Genomic DNA, 11,542 nt, shown 5'->3' on the forward strand with positions numbered 1-11,542 from the left:
ATTGTGTTAACAGGTAGTATTCATATCGTGTCAAGACATATATTTTATACTATATAGGTATAATATACACGTTAAACTTATCGTGTCAAAATATCAAACGCTAACACGACTCATTAACATAACGAATCGTGTCGTGTACGTCAACTTATGTTAACCCGTTTATGTAAATGGTTTAAATAGACTCAAAATTAACTGGTTTGACCTAATTAAATTTGATATAATTTTATATAAATGTTAAAATCACAATATGTATAAAAAATTATAAAACTAACTACAAGTTCAAAATTACAATCCAAATAATAAAAGTATCAAAATTAAAATTCTAAAAATATTATTTTTAGGTATAAATATATAATTGTAATTTTAACTTTCTTGAGAGGTAATAACGTGTCAAAATAAGTCAGCTCGTTAACAATTGTGTCTTAACATGTCATCCCATTTTGATCCGAATCCGTTAAGATTAAATTCAAACTCGTTATTATCGTACCGTATTCGTGTTGGATTAATATGTGGTGCCATATATTACCACCTATGATATAAATAATTCATGGAAGAGATATATGTCATAAAGCCGATGGGACAAGCGAATTTATATGAGATACAAAACAAGATCTAAAGCCAACAAGGGATGGGAGAAAATGACAATGAGTAACAGAGACAAAGGGACATAGTACTATAAAGGCAAGAAGAGATTCACTTTAGGAAGATCTTCACCTCCTCTCCTCCCATCGCAAATGTACCAAAATGCTTGAGTGAACAGAAGGTATTAAACTTGATCTACGTTAAATTACACGCTCGAAATCCGTGGACGTGTGGATGAGCGCCATCCAACTATAGTACTGTAAGCATCCATAATTAGAAAATACCCTAACATTTTTTTTTCTTTTTAATCAAGCTTAATATATATATATATAATTAGAAAATACCCTAACAATCATTTCCAAACTAACTAATACAACACGAAAAAAGAAAAAATAAACGGGATCTAAAACTAATGGTTCCTATCCATTTCTTATAAAAGGGAAATCGTTTAAAGTGAATTTTTTGTAGTTTGATAAATAGACTACGACACCACTACTACAACTACTACTAAAAATCACAGTGAATTGTATTGTGTTGCACTTTACTGGTCTAGTTGGGTCGAAAGAAATGCCCATTTTCTTTTCCTCACAATTTTTGGTTAGGATAAATGGTAACATAAGAAAAAAGAATATGGTAGATGATTTAATAAGCCAACAAACAACCGTAAGTGGTTGTGAAGGCACGTGGTAATCACATGTCATTGTTGGTGAGAAGATGTTTGTTGGATCTATAAGATCCAAGGTCACTGATCCCATTTATGTTGGGCGTGGTGGCAGAACATGCACGTTGATGTGGTGCACATGTGGATCTCACGCTTTGCTCAAATGGACATTGTTTTTCCAGAAGCCAACAAATCGACAGTTATGGAGTCTTATGGAGCCATGAGTGACAGTCGAAGGTGGCCGAAAATCAATAAATTGGCCCACCTCTAAGCTAATTCTGAAAAACAACGAGAAAGATCAAACAAAAGCTTATGGACAATGTCAAAAAGTACTGAAAGGAAATAGGGGAGGAGGAACCGAAGCTCCCATACATAGGGTTGTACAAAATCCCAAGAAAGCGGCCATGACCAATGCGAATTGGCCACCAAAGTACGGAATCGACTGAAATTGGTGTAGATCCAGTCGGCCAATAGTAGAAATAACTCAAAACCATTGTCGGCCAGTTTAGCTATTTAATATTGGTCAAACTGCCAAACTGGCCGATTACATATATTATATGTAAATAAAACAAAGTCATTTCACTTAAATGAGTGAAACATTTTTTTAATTCTGAATTTTATATTTTAAGAAACAAAAATTAGGTGAAACAGCGACGTTTGGCTTAAACCATCTTCAAATTTGGATAATTTCAACACTTCTTTACATTTGCCTATTCTATTTAAATTCAATTCCCACATTAGATTAGTCATTCATTCTCTATATCATAATAAAATATTATTAAATTAATATTTTTTATCACATTTTATAATTCTACCAATTTAATATTATTAATAATTATATTATAATTAAATTAATATTAAAAAACATATTTTCAAATGTCATTTAATCCTTTGAAATGAAAGTGTAGGATTGAGAAAATAATATTTTAATTTTTGGTGAATGAAAGTGGTTTTCCATCTTTAACTAATGACTGTAGTAAAATATAAAATGTTTTATATTTGCCCAATCTAATGTGGGTTTTTTTTTTTTACACAAATAATTTAAATTTTGGCCAACATCCTCATTTGGTCAAGTGAGGATGCTCTAAGGAGATAGTTTTTAGAGAACTTTTTGGAAGGAGAGAAAAAAAAAAAAATAGCATACAACTCGATGAAAAATAAAAGATTCACATTACTTTCACATTTAAATTAATTGTATCATTACAACACTAAAATTACTTTCACATTTAACAAGATAGTTTTTTTTTTTTTAAATAATAATTTCTGATAAGGAGATGTTAGGTGGACAATTTCATAGGGTACATACAGTCTCCCATCTTACACGCATTGAGTAATTTATCAGACTACTTTATATCGATGTTAAGGTGATTTATTTGCTTTATTTTGTACATAAGATTTCAACCCCAATCTATCTAACATGCAAGGTGGCTGTTCCACTTGCCACTCCAACTCTATTTTCCTTTCTTTTTTATTGACACACAATGCAAGGCTTCTAGGCCATTGATCAGGACTTGACTAGTGGAGTTGGAACAAATACTTTCGACCTTTGTGTCGATTGGGCCAATTCACAACACAAATCACACCTACTTAAAGTGCATTAGACTTTCCTTCCTAAGTTGGTGAAGTTAGGTTTTTCCTTAGCCTAATATAGAAAAATCTAATTATAAGTATAATTTTATACTAGTATGTGCATTAATCTAATATGATTAGTCAAAAAGTAGATTTTATTGAAAATAATGTTAATTTAACTTTTGAATATAAAAAAATTAATATTGATATGCAGATTAGTACACGACTTTACTTGTATGTAGCAAAACTCGCCTTATATATATTGAATTGTTTTTTTTTTTCGGTATATAATTATTATCTAGTTTTGAAATATCCGTGTATGATCTACAAATCTCACATAATTTAAAATGAAAAGTATTAATTTTATAAAAAATAAATAGACATAATTTAATTTGATTGGCCAGTTTATAAATTTTTTTTATTATAAATGGATATTATATCATATTCAAAGGTATCATTTATTTTCGATAAGTCAAATATTTTTATACAAATTATTTCATTTCATCTCATTTAATTATTATATTTTTTTAAACTTTCCAAAAAATATAATAAATAATTATTCCAGAGTCGGAGTCGGAGCGGAGCCTATAGAAGTTGGAGTCGAAGTCGGAGGTTGGATTCGACCTCCGACAAAATCGAAGTCGGAGTTGGAGGATGACAATACCAACTCTGAAAAGTCGATGCTCAATCCATTGGACTCTTTTCTATAAAAAAAATATCTATGATTAATGTATAAAAAATATAGATATTTTTATAATAATAATTAACTCATACTAGTATATATATTATTGAGTTTAACTAACTATATACGATATAATTATATAAAATTTACATAATCAATACTTTAGTAATTATATATTATTATTACATATTATTATAAATTTATTATTTATACATTAGTGTTTATCTATTAGTGTTATATGTTATTATGTATTTTAGTATTTATATATTATTATATATTATTATATTTATATAATTAATATATAAAAAAAATATATTTTTATTAAATATGTACAATATTGAATTGAAATCGGAGCGAAGTTAGAGTCGAAGTCAAGATATCAAAGTTAGACTCGGAGTAGATCGGATTTGATTCACCTTTACTTCCAACTCTGACTTTCCTTTGGAAAAAAAACTCTGATTTCAATTAGAATCGAAGTAGAACGGAATTAGATTTTTAAATTTCTGATCAGCCATACAGTCGAAGGACTCCGACGGTATCAAAGGTCTCATCAGGCTCTTACCTCCACTTCTTTCAACGACCAATACAATACAAACACGACGCGCTCAAAACGCCACATCCCCAGTTGAGTTGACCAAACCCGAATTTTATCCATCCACGTCTCCTAAAAGGCTAAAACCTCCCCCGCGATACGTGTCACAAACTCCCGTTTGCATGTCTCCTCCTCATTGGTCCTTCGCCAGGCGTCACCGTCACCCAATCACAGCTCCTCCAACCTTGCTGTATGGTGTTGTAGCCATGCCCATGATCACGAATGAAGGAGCCAACAAGTCCTACCATCCATCCCTCTCCTCGGAAGCCGAAGAACCCTAATTTATTCCATCGAAAGCTCTCTCTTTCTGAAACTGTATTGATTTCATATATGATTGTTTTTTCTCCTCGGAAGCCATCAAAACGGTGAATGAGAGAGAAGGTGTGTGAGGAAGAGAAGAGAGAGTAGAGGACGTGGAGGAGGAGGTGGGCGGTTGTGGCGAGATAAACATAGAGCGGACGAGAGCCGAAACATGTCTGCCATAGTGTGCGGGAAGAGATCCTCCATTTTCGAAGACAGTTTGAGTCTCGCGGCTAACCCACCCGTCTCCAAGAGAATCCGCTGCTCCTCTTCCTCGCCAGTTCGCTTCTCCCCACCCAGGCAAAACAACTCTTCCTTTCCTTCCCCCTCCTCCAATCACTCCCCGCCGCACTTGATCGAACATCTCAAGGCCATTTTTCCTTACATGGACCACAAGGTTCGCTTTTTTATTCTTAAATGTTTAAGAGTTTTGTTTCTTATCTAAGTTTGATTACTAAGATCTTAGATCGATATATGATTTGTGATCCTTAATTTTGATTCTTGATTTGGGTAGATAGAAATTTCTTGTCTTTTCCTTGTTCTTTGTTTTGTTGGCAAGAATCTTATCTAGAGAAGATGATATAATAGGAAATGACAAGCAAAGCCAGCTCAATTTTTTTTGAGTATGTCATTAAATCAGAAGGCCCGTGCTGAGATAGTCCTACTTGCCTTTTTTTTTATTCTTTTTTTTTTTTTTTCAATACAAGATATGAAATTGGAGGACGTAGAATTTTCTTTTCAATAAAAAAGATTTGAAATTTAGGATGTAGATCACATCTGCTTCATGTAGCATTAATAGTTTCTAACCATTTGGGAGACCTATCATTGTTGTAGCTGCTCGAGAAAGCACTTGGAGAATGCGGTGATAATTTGGATTCAGCCATCAGAAGTTTGAACGAGCTTCATATAGGATCTACTGATAATAACCTAGACTCTGCTCCAGCCAAATTTGATGTTACACCGGAAGCCAATGTTCAATCACGAGGTACGTCTATGAAAATGTTTCGAGTCTATTTTTGGAAACTCTCAACGATTCTGGCTGTCTCTAAATCACATTGGTTCTACTGGTGGTATTCTTTGGTCTTTGTGGAGACCTTGTCTCCCTCGGTAGATTGATGAGAATCTTGCTTCAATTATTTTTACCTATGGTCCAGCTGGACTTTAGACATTGGACGGGTTAACTTCTCTTTACAATAACATAGTTGTGATGTTCCACCAGTGGGTAGCCCAAGTGGTAAGGGCGAACTTGTGTGCATGAGCTCCATATCATAGGTTCGATTCTCCTTGGGATCAAACTGCGATTTAAGTGGGAGACCATGGCGGTGGGTTGCTGTGCTAGTCTCCCTGGGGTTTAGGTTCCATGGGTGAGTCCTAAGGGCTCTGCAGTGGGGCGGTCCCCGTCATAAAAAATAATAATAATAAATAAATAAATAAAGCATAGTTGTGATGTACCATAGCCTAGGACCTCAAAACATTGGTTGAATGATTTTCAGATGAAAAGAATATGGGTTCTTTATTGATTGATAGCAAACAGTGGTTAATTGAGAGATTGCAATGAAAATGATTGTGCTGAGAAAGAATTTGGGGGCATGCATTGGTAATGGCCGGACTTGTTAGGCTGCACTGATAATAGGGACTATCTTTTCATCTCTCAACAAGCTGTGAAGCTACTTTATTAAACTCTATAATTTGTTCCATTAACATGTAGAAAACAATCATTTTAGGTATTTATTGCCAATAAAGATCCAATTTGGTTCCAAGAACGGGGTAAAGGGTGGTCTCTTGCATGTTAATGAATTGAGCAATACTCACTTGTTGCTTACAAGCAGCTTCTGGCGCCAAGTTGACCTTTATACCCAAGGGATTCAACGTCCAGCAGTTATGACAAAGAAAAAACCCACCAAAATTGATTGCTTAAAGAGGATAACTCACATATCATTCTTGGCAGTTGACATCTGTTTCATTCTTTGAACAAAAGTCAGCAGAAATAAAGCTCTGCAAAAATGGATGATGTTTACATGAAGTGCCAGAATTTATAGGCAAGGAGATCAGACAATGTTTCAAATTGTGCAGAAGGTTATAAAGTTAAAAGTGAATTACTCGAGGATACTAACTACCATCTAAGAAAAAAAAGTTCCACTTAAGCAAATTTAGTAATCCTTCATCTGTGAATTACCCTTGTTTTCTAAGTTTATATCACTAGTCCAGTATGCAGTGCCAATTCTTAGTGGGCTGAGTGCCATATTTTGTTTCAGGTGCAGAGATTGCCGATGGAGAAGTTGGGGGTAGTGAGGAGCTATTAGCTCCACAGGACCCTCCCATGGATGGTGCTGACTGGGTGGAGCTGTTCGTGAGAGAAATGATGAGTTCTTCCAATGTAGATGATGCTAGAGCTCGTACTTCAAGAGTGCTTGAGGTTTTGGAGAGATCCATTCGTGCACGTTCAAGTGCAAGTGCAGAGGCAGCCCAAACCTTTCACCAGGTTGTTTGTCATGCCATTGTTTCTGCTACTGTCATTATGATTGTGGAGACTACTACAATGATGCAGAATGTATCGTAATTCCCGTTTCTGATATTTCCATGTTCTTTTTCTTTGATGGGGGAGAGAAAGAGGGAGAGAAGCGCAGGTGGAAGACGAACTAGGGTAGTTTGGGGTGGGAATAGGGTTGAGAACTTATATCTAATAATGGCTGGTTTTTTTCAAAGGATTGGTTGTACTTATGAGTTGCCCTTTTGTAGGAAAATATGATACTGAAGGAACAAGTGCAAGCACTTATTCAGGAAAATACAATTCTCAAGCGTGCAGTGTCTATTCAACATGATCGTCAGAAAGAGAATGAAGAAAGGAGCCAGGAGTTGCTACATCTGAAGCAAGTGGTGTCACAATACCAGGAGCAATTGAGAACACTAGAGGTTTAGCACACAAATCCATCAAAATCTAAAGTCTGTATTTGATCCAATGAATAAACTAAATTTCAGCATGTTTTTGGTGTCAGCAGTGGTCTATGCTGTATGGAATGGAAATTTCTATCAAAGTCTGGCATTGTAGTCTTTCTGCATTAGTCATTTTAATTGATCCTTTCTTCCTTACAATCATTGCATGATTAATTTATTTGCTGTTTACGCACTCGAAATGTCTTGATTCTGATGGTTTTTGTGTGGTTTTATGTTTCGCTGCCAGGTGAATAACTATGCATTGACAATGCACCTGAAGCAGTCTCAGCAAAGCAACTCCATCCCAGGGCGTTTCCACCCCGATGTCTTTTAGTGAACGTTGGATACATTAATTTGGCCTTGTGGATGGTTAGTGAGTGTGCTTTCAAGCACTGCTAAGAAGGTATTACGACTTATCTGTAGGCACTTGAAATGGTGGTCTGCCGTGCTAATTGGGGCTTCGCCGTGCTGAGCTTCCTATTTTATATCCAAATGGAAGGCAGTGATGAAAGACAGTATTTAGTTTCACTTGAAGACGTTGTTAAGGCTTACTTATCTTTTCCATTTGTGCCCTCAATTTTATGAGAATTTAATACACGTAAGTGTTTGTATGTGTATGTCGAGACGTTTTAATTTCATTAATAAAGAGATTTATTGTGCTCAGATCCCTCTCTCATTTTCTTTGGCCGGGTATTGATCATTGCTTCACACCTATCTGATGCAACCTCACCAACCTACAGAAGTTTCGAATGTCAATTTCTATCAGCATCTGCACGTTTCCTTTGTGCCCTGTATTGGGAATATGAGATGGATTGGAAGCTGGCCGCGTATTCTGGTTAAAGCCTTTTTTAATTTTTTTATTTTCCCTTCTTTTTCATTTCGCCCAATGCAAGGTTCTCAATCCCACCTTTTTTCTCTGAATTACTTCCGCACGAAGGGATCGATGAATAAAGGATGGATACGGTAAATTGGGTTATGCAGCTTATGCTCAGATGTGAACGAGGGATGATTTGGCAAGTTTTCGAACAGGGGCCCCACAGGACATAAAGAAAAAGATTGTTCTTTTCGTGTTGAATATGTTATGGTTACTAATTTTGCTTTTTTGTTTCATATCCTTTTGAGGTGTATATATGGGCCCTTTGTTCTTAATTAAGACTGATGTTTTTGTTAACTTACTATTGTTGAATTAGCAATTTATTGCATATTATTTACACATTTGGAGGTGCAAGCACGTTTCTTGTTGGTCAACTGTATACAGATTCAAGAGAGACAAAACCTTGCTAGCCTGTTTTGTTTCCATTTCGTAGTCTGACTGCATAGTTTATCATCAAGTGTCCAATATAACATGAACATATTGCAAAAAAAAATTGGTGGTAAATGTGGACTAGTCCAAGTCTTCAAACTGCTCGAAGAACCAACACTACAGGCATATAAGAAACAAAAGAAGAAACAAAAAGGTTCGTACAGTTGAAATTTACATACATTTTCCTTTTCTCAGGGCAGAACAGAACTGTACATAAATTGACTAAGCCAGCTACTAGAATGCTCGGATCAGGGTATACGCCGGGAGCTCAGAATATTACTCTCTCACCTTAGCTTCATCTAGTCAAGGGAAGTCTGTACATGTTGGGAGGGCTAACCTCTTTTCATATATAGATTGTCACATCTTTCAGATCATGAAAAAGAAAAAAAGAAAAAGAAATACTGCATACCCTTTTCTGTCAGGTAGAGAGAAACTACGTACATATATACTTGAAGATCTACATATATACAGGCATATAGATGACGTACGTTCTTCTCCATGTACTTGAGATCGAAATGAACATCTTCTAGGAAAAATGGTTGGAGGATGAAACAACTTGTTTGCATGCACCACCAAAGTGAAAGAGAGGATCGAGGGCTGTATATATATATGGAAGCATAGAATATGATCATGGCGAGGAATACTGTTTTATTGTTGTTTTATGCGCATTTTCTGCTTGTTCTGATGTGTGTGGGTGCCTGTGTCAATAATATCCATGAGAGAAAAGGAGAGAAGGATAGAGAGAGAAACCTTAATATATAGATCTAGTTAGGAAAAAGCCTAGAGAGAATTAGGAGCTAGGCTAGGCTAAGAGAAGCCTCCGGCCTCCACCTTTCATCATCTTCTTAAACTCGTCAAAATTAACCATGCCATCCCCATCCATATCAACCTTCCTAATCATCTCCTTGCAATCTTCCACCTTCTTCCCTTCCTTTAACCCCAAAGAAGAAAGCACCAAACGCAACTCCTCTACTGTAATTAAGCCATCTCTATCTTTATCAAACACACCAAAAGCCTCCTTTAAATCCTCTTCTCCACCTTCAGTTTCTAAACCTGTTGCTGCCTGATCATCTCCCTCATTCTCTCCCTCCTGACCAACCATGGACTCGCACAGCACGCAGAACTCATCAAAGTCGATCAAACCATCTCCATTAGCATCCACTTTCACGACCATCTCTTCAACCTCTTTGTCTGTCATGAAGATTCTGATATTCTTGAGTGATTCCCGCAGCTCTTGCTTTGCTATGAATCCATCACCATTCTTGTCGAAGGTGGCAAAGATCTTTTTGAGCTCAGGCTTATTGTGAGCAGTAGTACTCCTCTCTTTCTGGGAGGCGGCTGGAGGTGGGGAGACGGTAGAGATCACGGGTGAAGAAGATTTGTTTGCTGAAATATATTGCAACCATGCATAGAACTTCTTGGTGGGAAAATGGAAGAATATGTTAACCAGGCCAGCAACAAATAAAACTGCTAATAACAGTAGGGTAATTATCACCATTTCTGCTGTCTAATACAACCAAAGAAGAGGAGGAGGAGGAGCAGGAGGAGGGCAGAGAACAAAGAGGTTGGAGAACTTTTGTCTGTTTATGAGACTTTAGTGGTGTAGAAATTACTATAAAAACTTCTGAAGTGGAAAACGCGGTATTTGGTGGTACTTCTGATCCCACAAACCGCGTGAACTAAAATAACTGTATTGTCAAATTATGAAAATGAATGTTTTATTGACACATAGTGGCATTGGAATATTACACCTTCGCATCAAACAAAAGCACTTGTCGATTCCGCAATAGGTCCCTATCTACTCTATTAATTGCCAATTGTGGTGGAAAGTTCAAAACAAAATTAATAATGGTCAAGGCCAGCTAGCTAATAGCATAACCATATATAAAAGTAGTACTATTTTGTTTAACAGTTAGAAATAAAATAAAATAAAATAAAATTTATTTAAAGAGTATTACTGTTATAATTATAAAAAGATTATACAAAATTAAATTTATAAAATAATATAATTTTATATGATTTAATCTGTTTTATAATAGAAGTGACTTTAATAAATTATATCAAATCACTTAAATTTATAAGATTACTTTTCTATAATTAATTTATGACTAGAATATTTCTCAAACATATATTTTCATTATTAATTATAGTGTAAGTTTTTTTCTTTTCTTTTCTTGATAAATTATCAACACCTAAAGTGTTTTTAACACCAATCATGCAGCTATATTTAGAATAAGCAAACAACTGAACCAATAATTCTTTTTTTTTTTTAATGAAAAATGCTATTTATACTTATAATTTTATGCATATAATTATACATGCTAACGTGTTAACTATTAAAATAATGAAGATTTTGAAAATCGAATTAAAAAAAAAAAATTGATAAAATGGAGTTCATACTCAATAGTTAATACTCAATATCCAATTACATAAAATATTGTATTGTGAATAAAGTTGTACGGACAAGTAACACTACTTATTTCTTATTGTAATATATATAATATTTTATATCGATCAACTTGAATGGGTGGCTTACATCATAGTTTTGATACCAGCTTGTGTCGTCAATCGTCATGGAAGGAACAAAATGATGTTCATATTAATCTACAGCTAGCACTTGCCAACGGAACCAAAAAAAAAAAATTGGATACGAGGAGTACCCCACATTATATATACTTCATGATTTATCATTATAAATGTCTACTGTTATTCCAACTGAAAGAGATTGAACAATTTGGGTTTCGTTCGTTTGAAAATTCTATTTAAAAAGAGAGAGAGAGAGAGAGAGACTTTGGATGGAGTCGTGGACGCGCGAGAGAAAACAATGAGTCTTGACTCTTGAGGTTGATGATGGCTATGTGTGGACTTGAAAGTAGATGAGAATCAAGGGGACTGTGGCCTCCAATGAGACTGACCTCG

General features: G+C 35.2%; 2 protein-coding genes across 2 annotated transcripts; one reads left to right on the top strand and one right to left on the bottom strand.

Annotated features, from left to right (window-relative positions):
• The first annotated feature begins 4,182 nt into the window (after window positions 1-4,182).
• On the top strand, window positions 4,183-7,983 carry LOC122305166. Its single transcript, XM_043117511.1, has 5 exons — window positions 4,183-4,783; window positions 5,221-5,371; window positions 6,642-6,868; window positions 7,126-7,299; window positions 7,568-7,983. Exons 1-5 carry the CDS (start codon window positions 4,559-4,561, stop codon window positions 7,652-7,654), a joined length of 864 nt encoding a protein of 287 aa, XP_042973445.1. The 5' UTR covers window positions 4,183-4,558; the 3' UTR covers window positions 7,655-7,983.
• A 704-nt stretch (window positions 7,984-8,687) lies between these two features.
• On the bottom strand, window positions 8,688-10,277 carry LOC122305168 (calmodulin-like protein 3). The gene is made up of 2 exons (XM_043117512.1): window positions 9,374-10,277; window positions 8,688-9,220 (listed from the first exon to the last, which is right to left on the bottom strand). Exon 1 carries the CDS (start codon window positions 10,119-10,121, stop codon window positions 9,426-9,428), a length of 696 nt encoding a protein of 231 aa, XP_042973446.1. The 5' UTR covers window positions 10,122-10,277; the 3' UTR covers window positions 8,688-9,220; window positions 9,374-9,425.
• Between the last annotated feature and the right edge of the window lie 1,265 nt (window positions 10,278-11,542).

The sequence above is a fragment of the Carya illinoinensis genome, chromosome 3 (assembly GCF_018687715.1).
Source record: "Carya illinoinensis cultivar Pawnee chromosome 3, C.illinoinensisPawnee_v1, whole genome shotgun sequence".
Lineage (NCBI taxonomy): Eukaryota > Viridiplantae > Streptophyta > Magnoliopsida > Fagales > Juglandaceae > Carya > Carya illinoinensis.

Bases quoted from the DNA above. Each gene is read 5' to 3' on its own strand.
- LOC122305166 (XM_043117511.1), top strand. From the start codon at position 4,559: ATGTCTGCCATAGTGTGCGGGAAGAGATCCTCCATTTTCGAAGACAGT. The intron at 5,372-6,641 runs GTACGTCTATGA...ATTTTGTTTCAG, and splicing joins AGCCAATGTTCAATCACGAG to GTGCAGAGATTGCCGATGGA. The intron at 7,300-7,567 runs GTTTAGCACACA...TTTCGCTGCCAG, and splicing joins AGCAATTGAGAACACTAGAG to GTGAATAACTATGCATTGAC.
- LOC122305168 (XM_043117512.1), bottom strand. From the start codon at position 10,121: ATGGTGATAATTACCCTACTGTTATTAGCAGTTTTATTTGTTGCTGGC.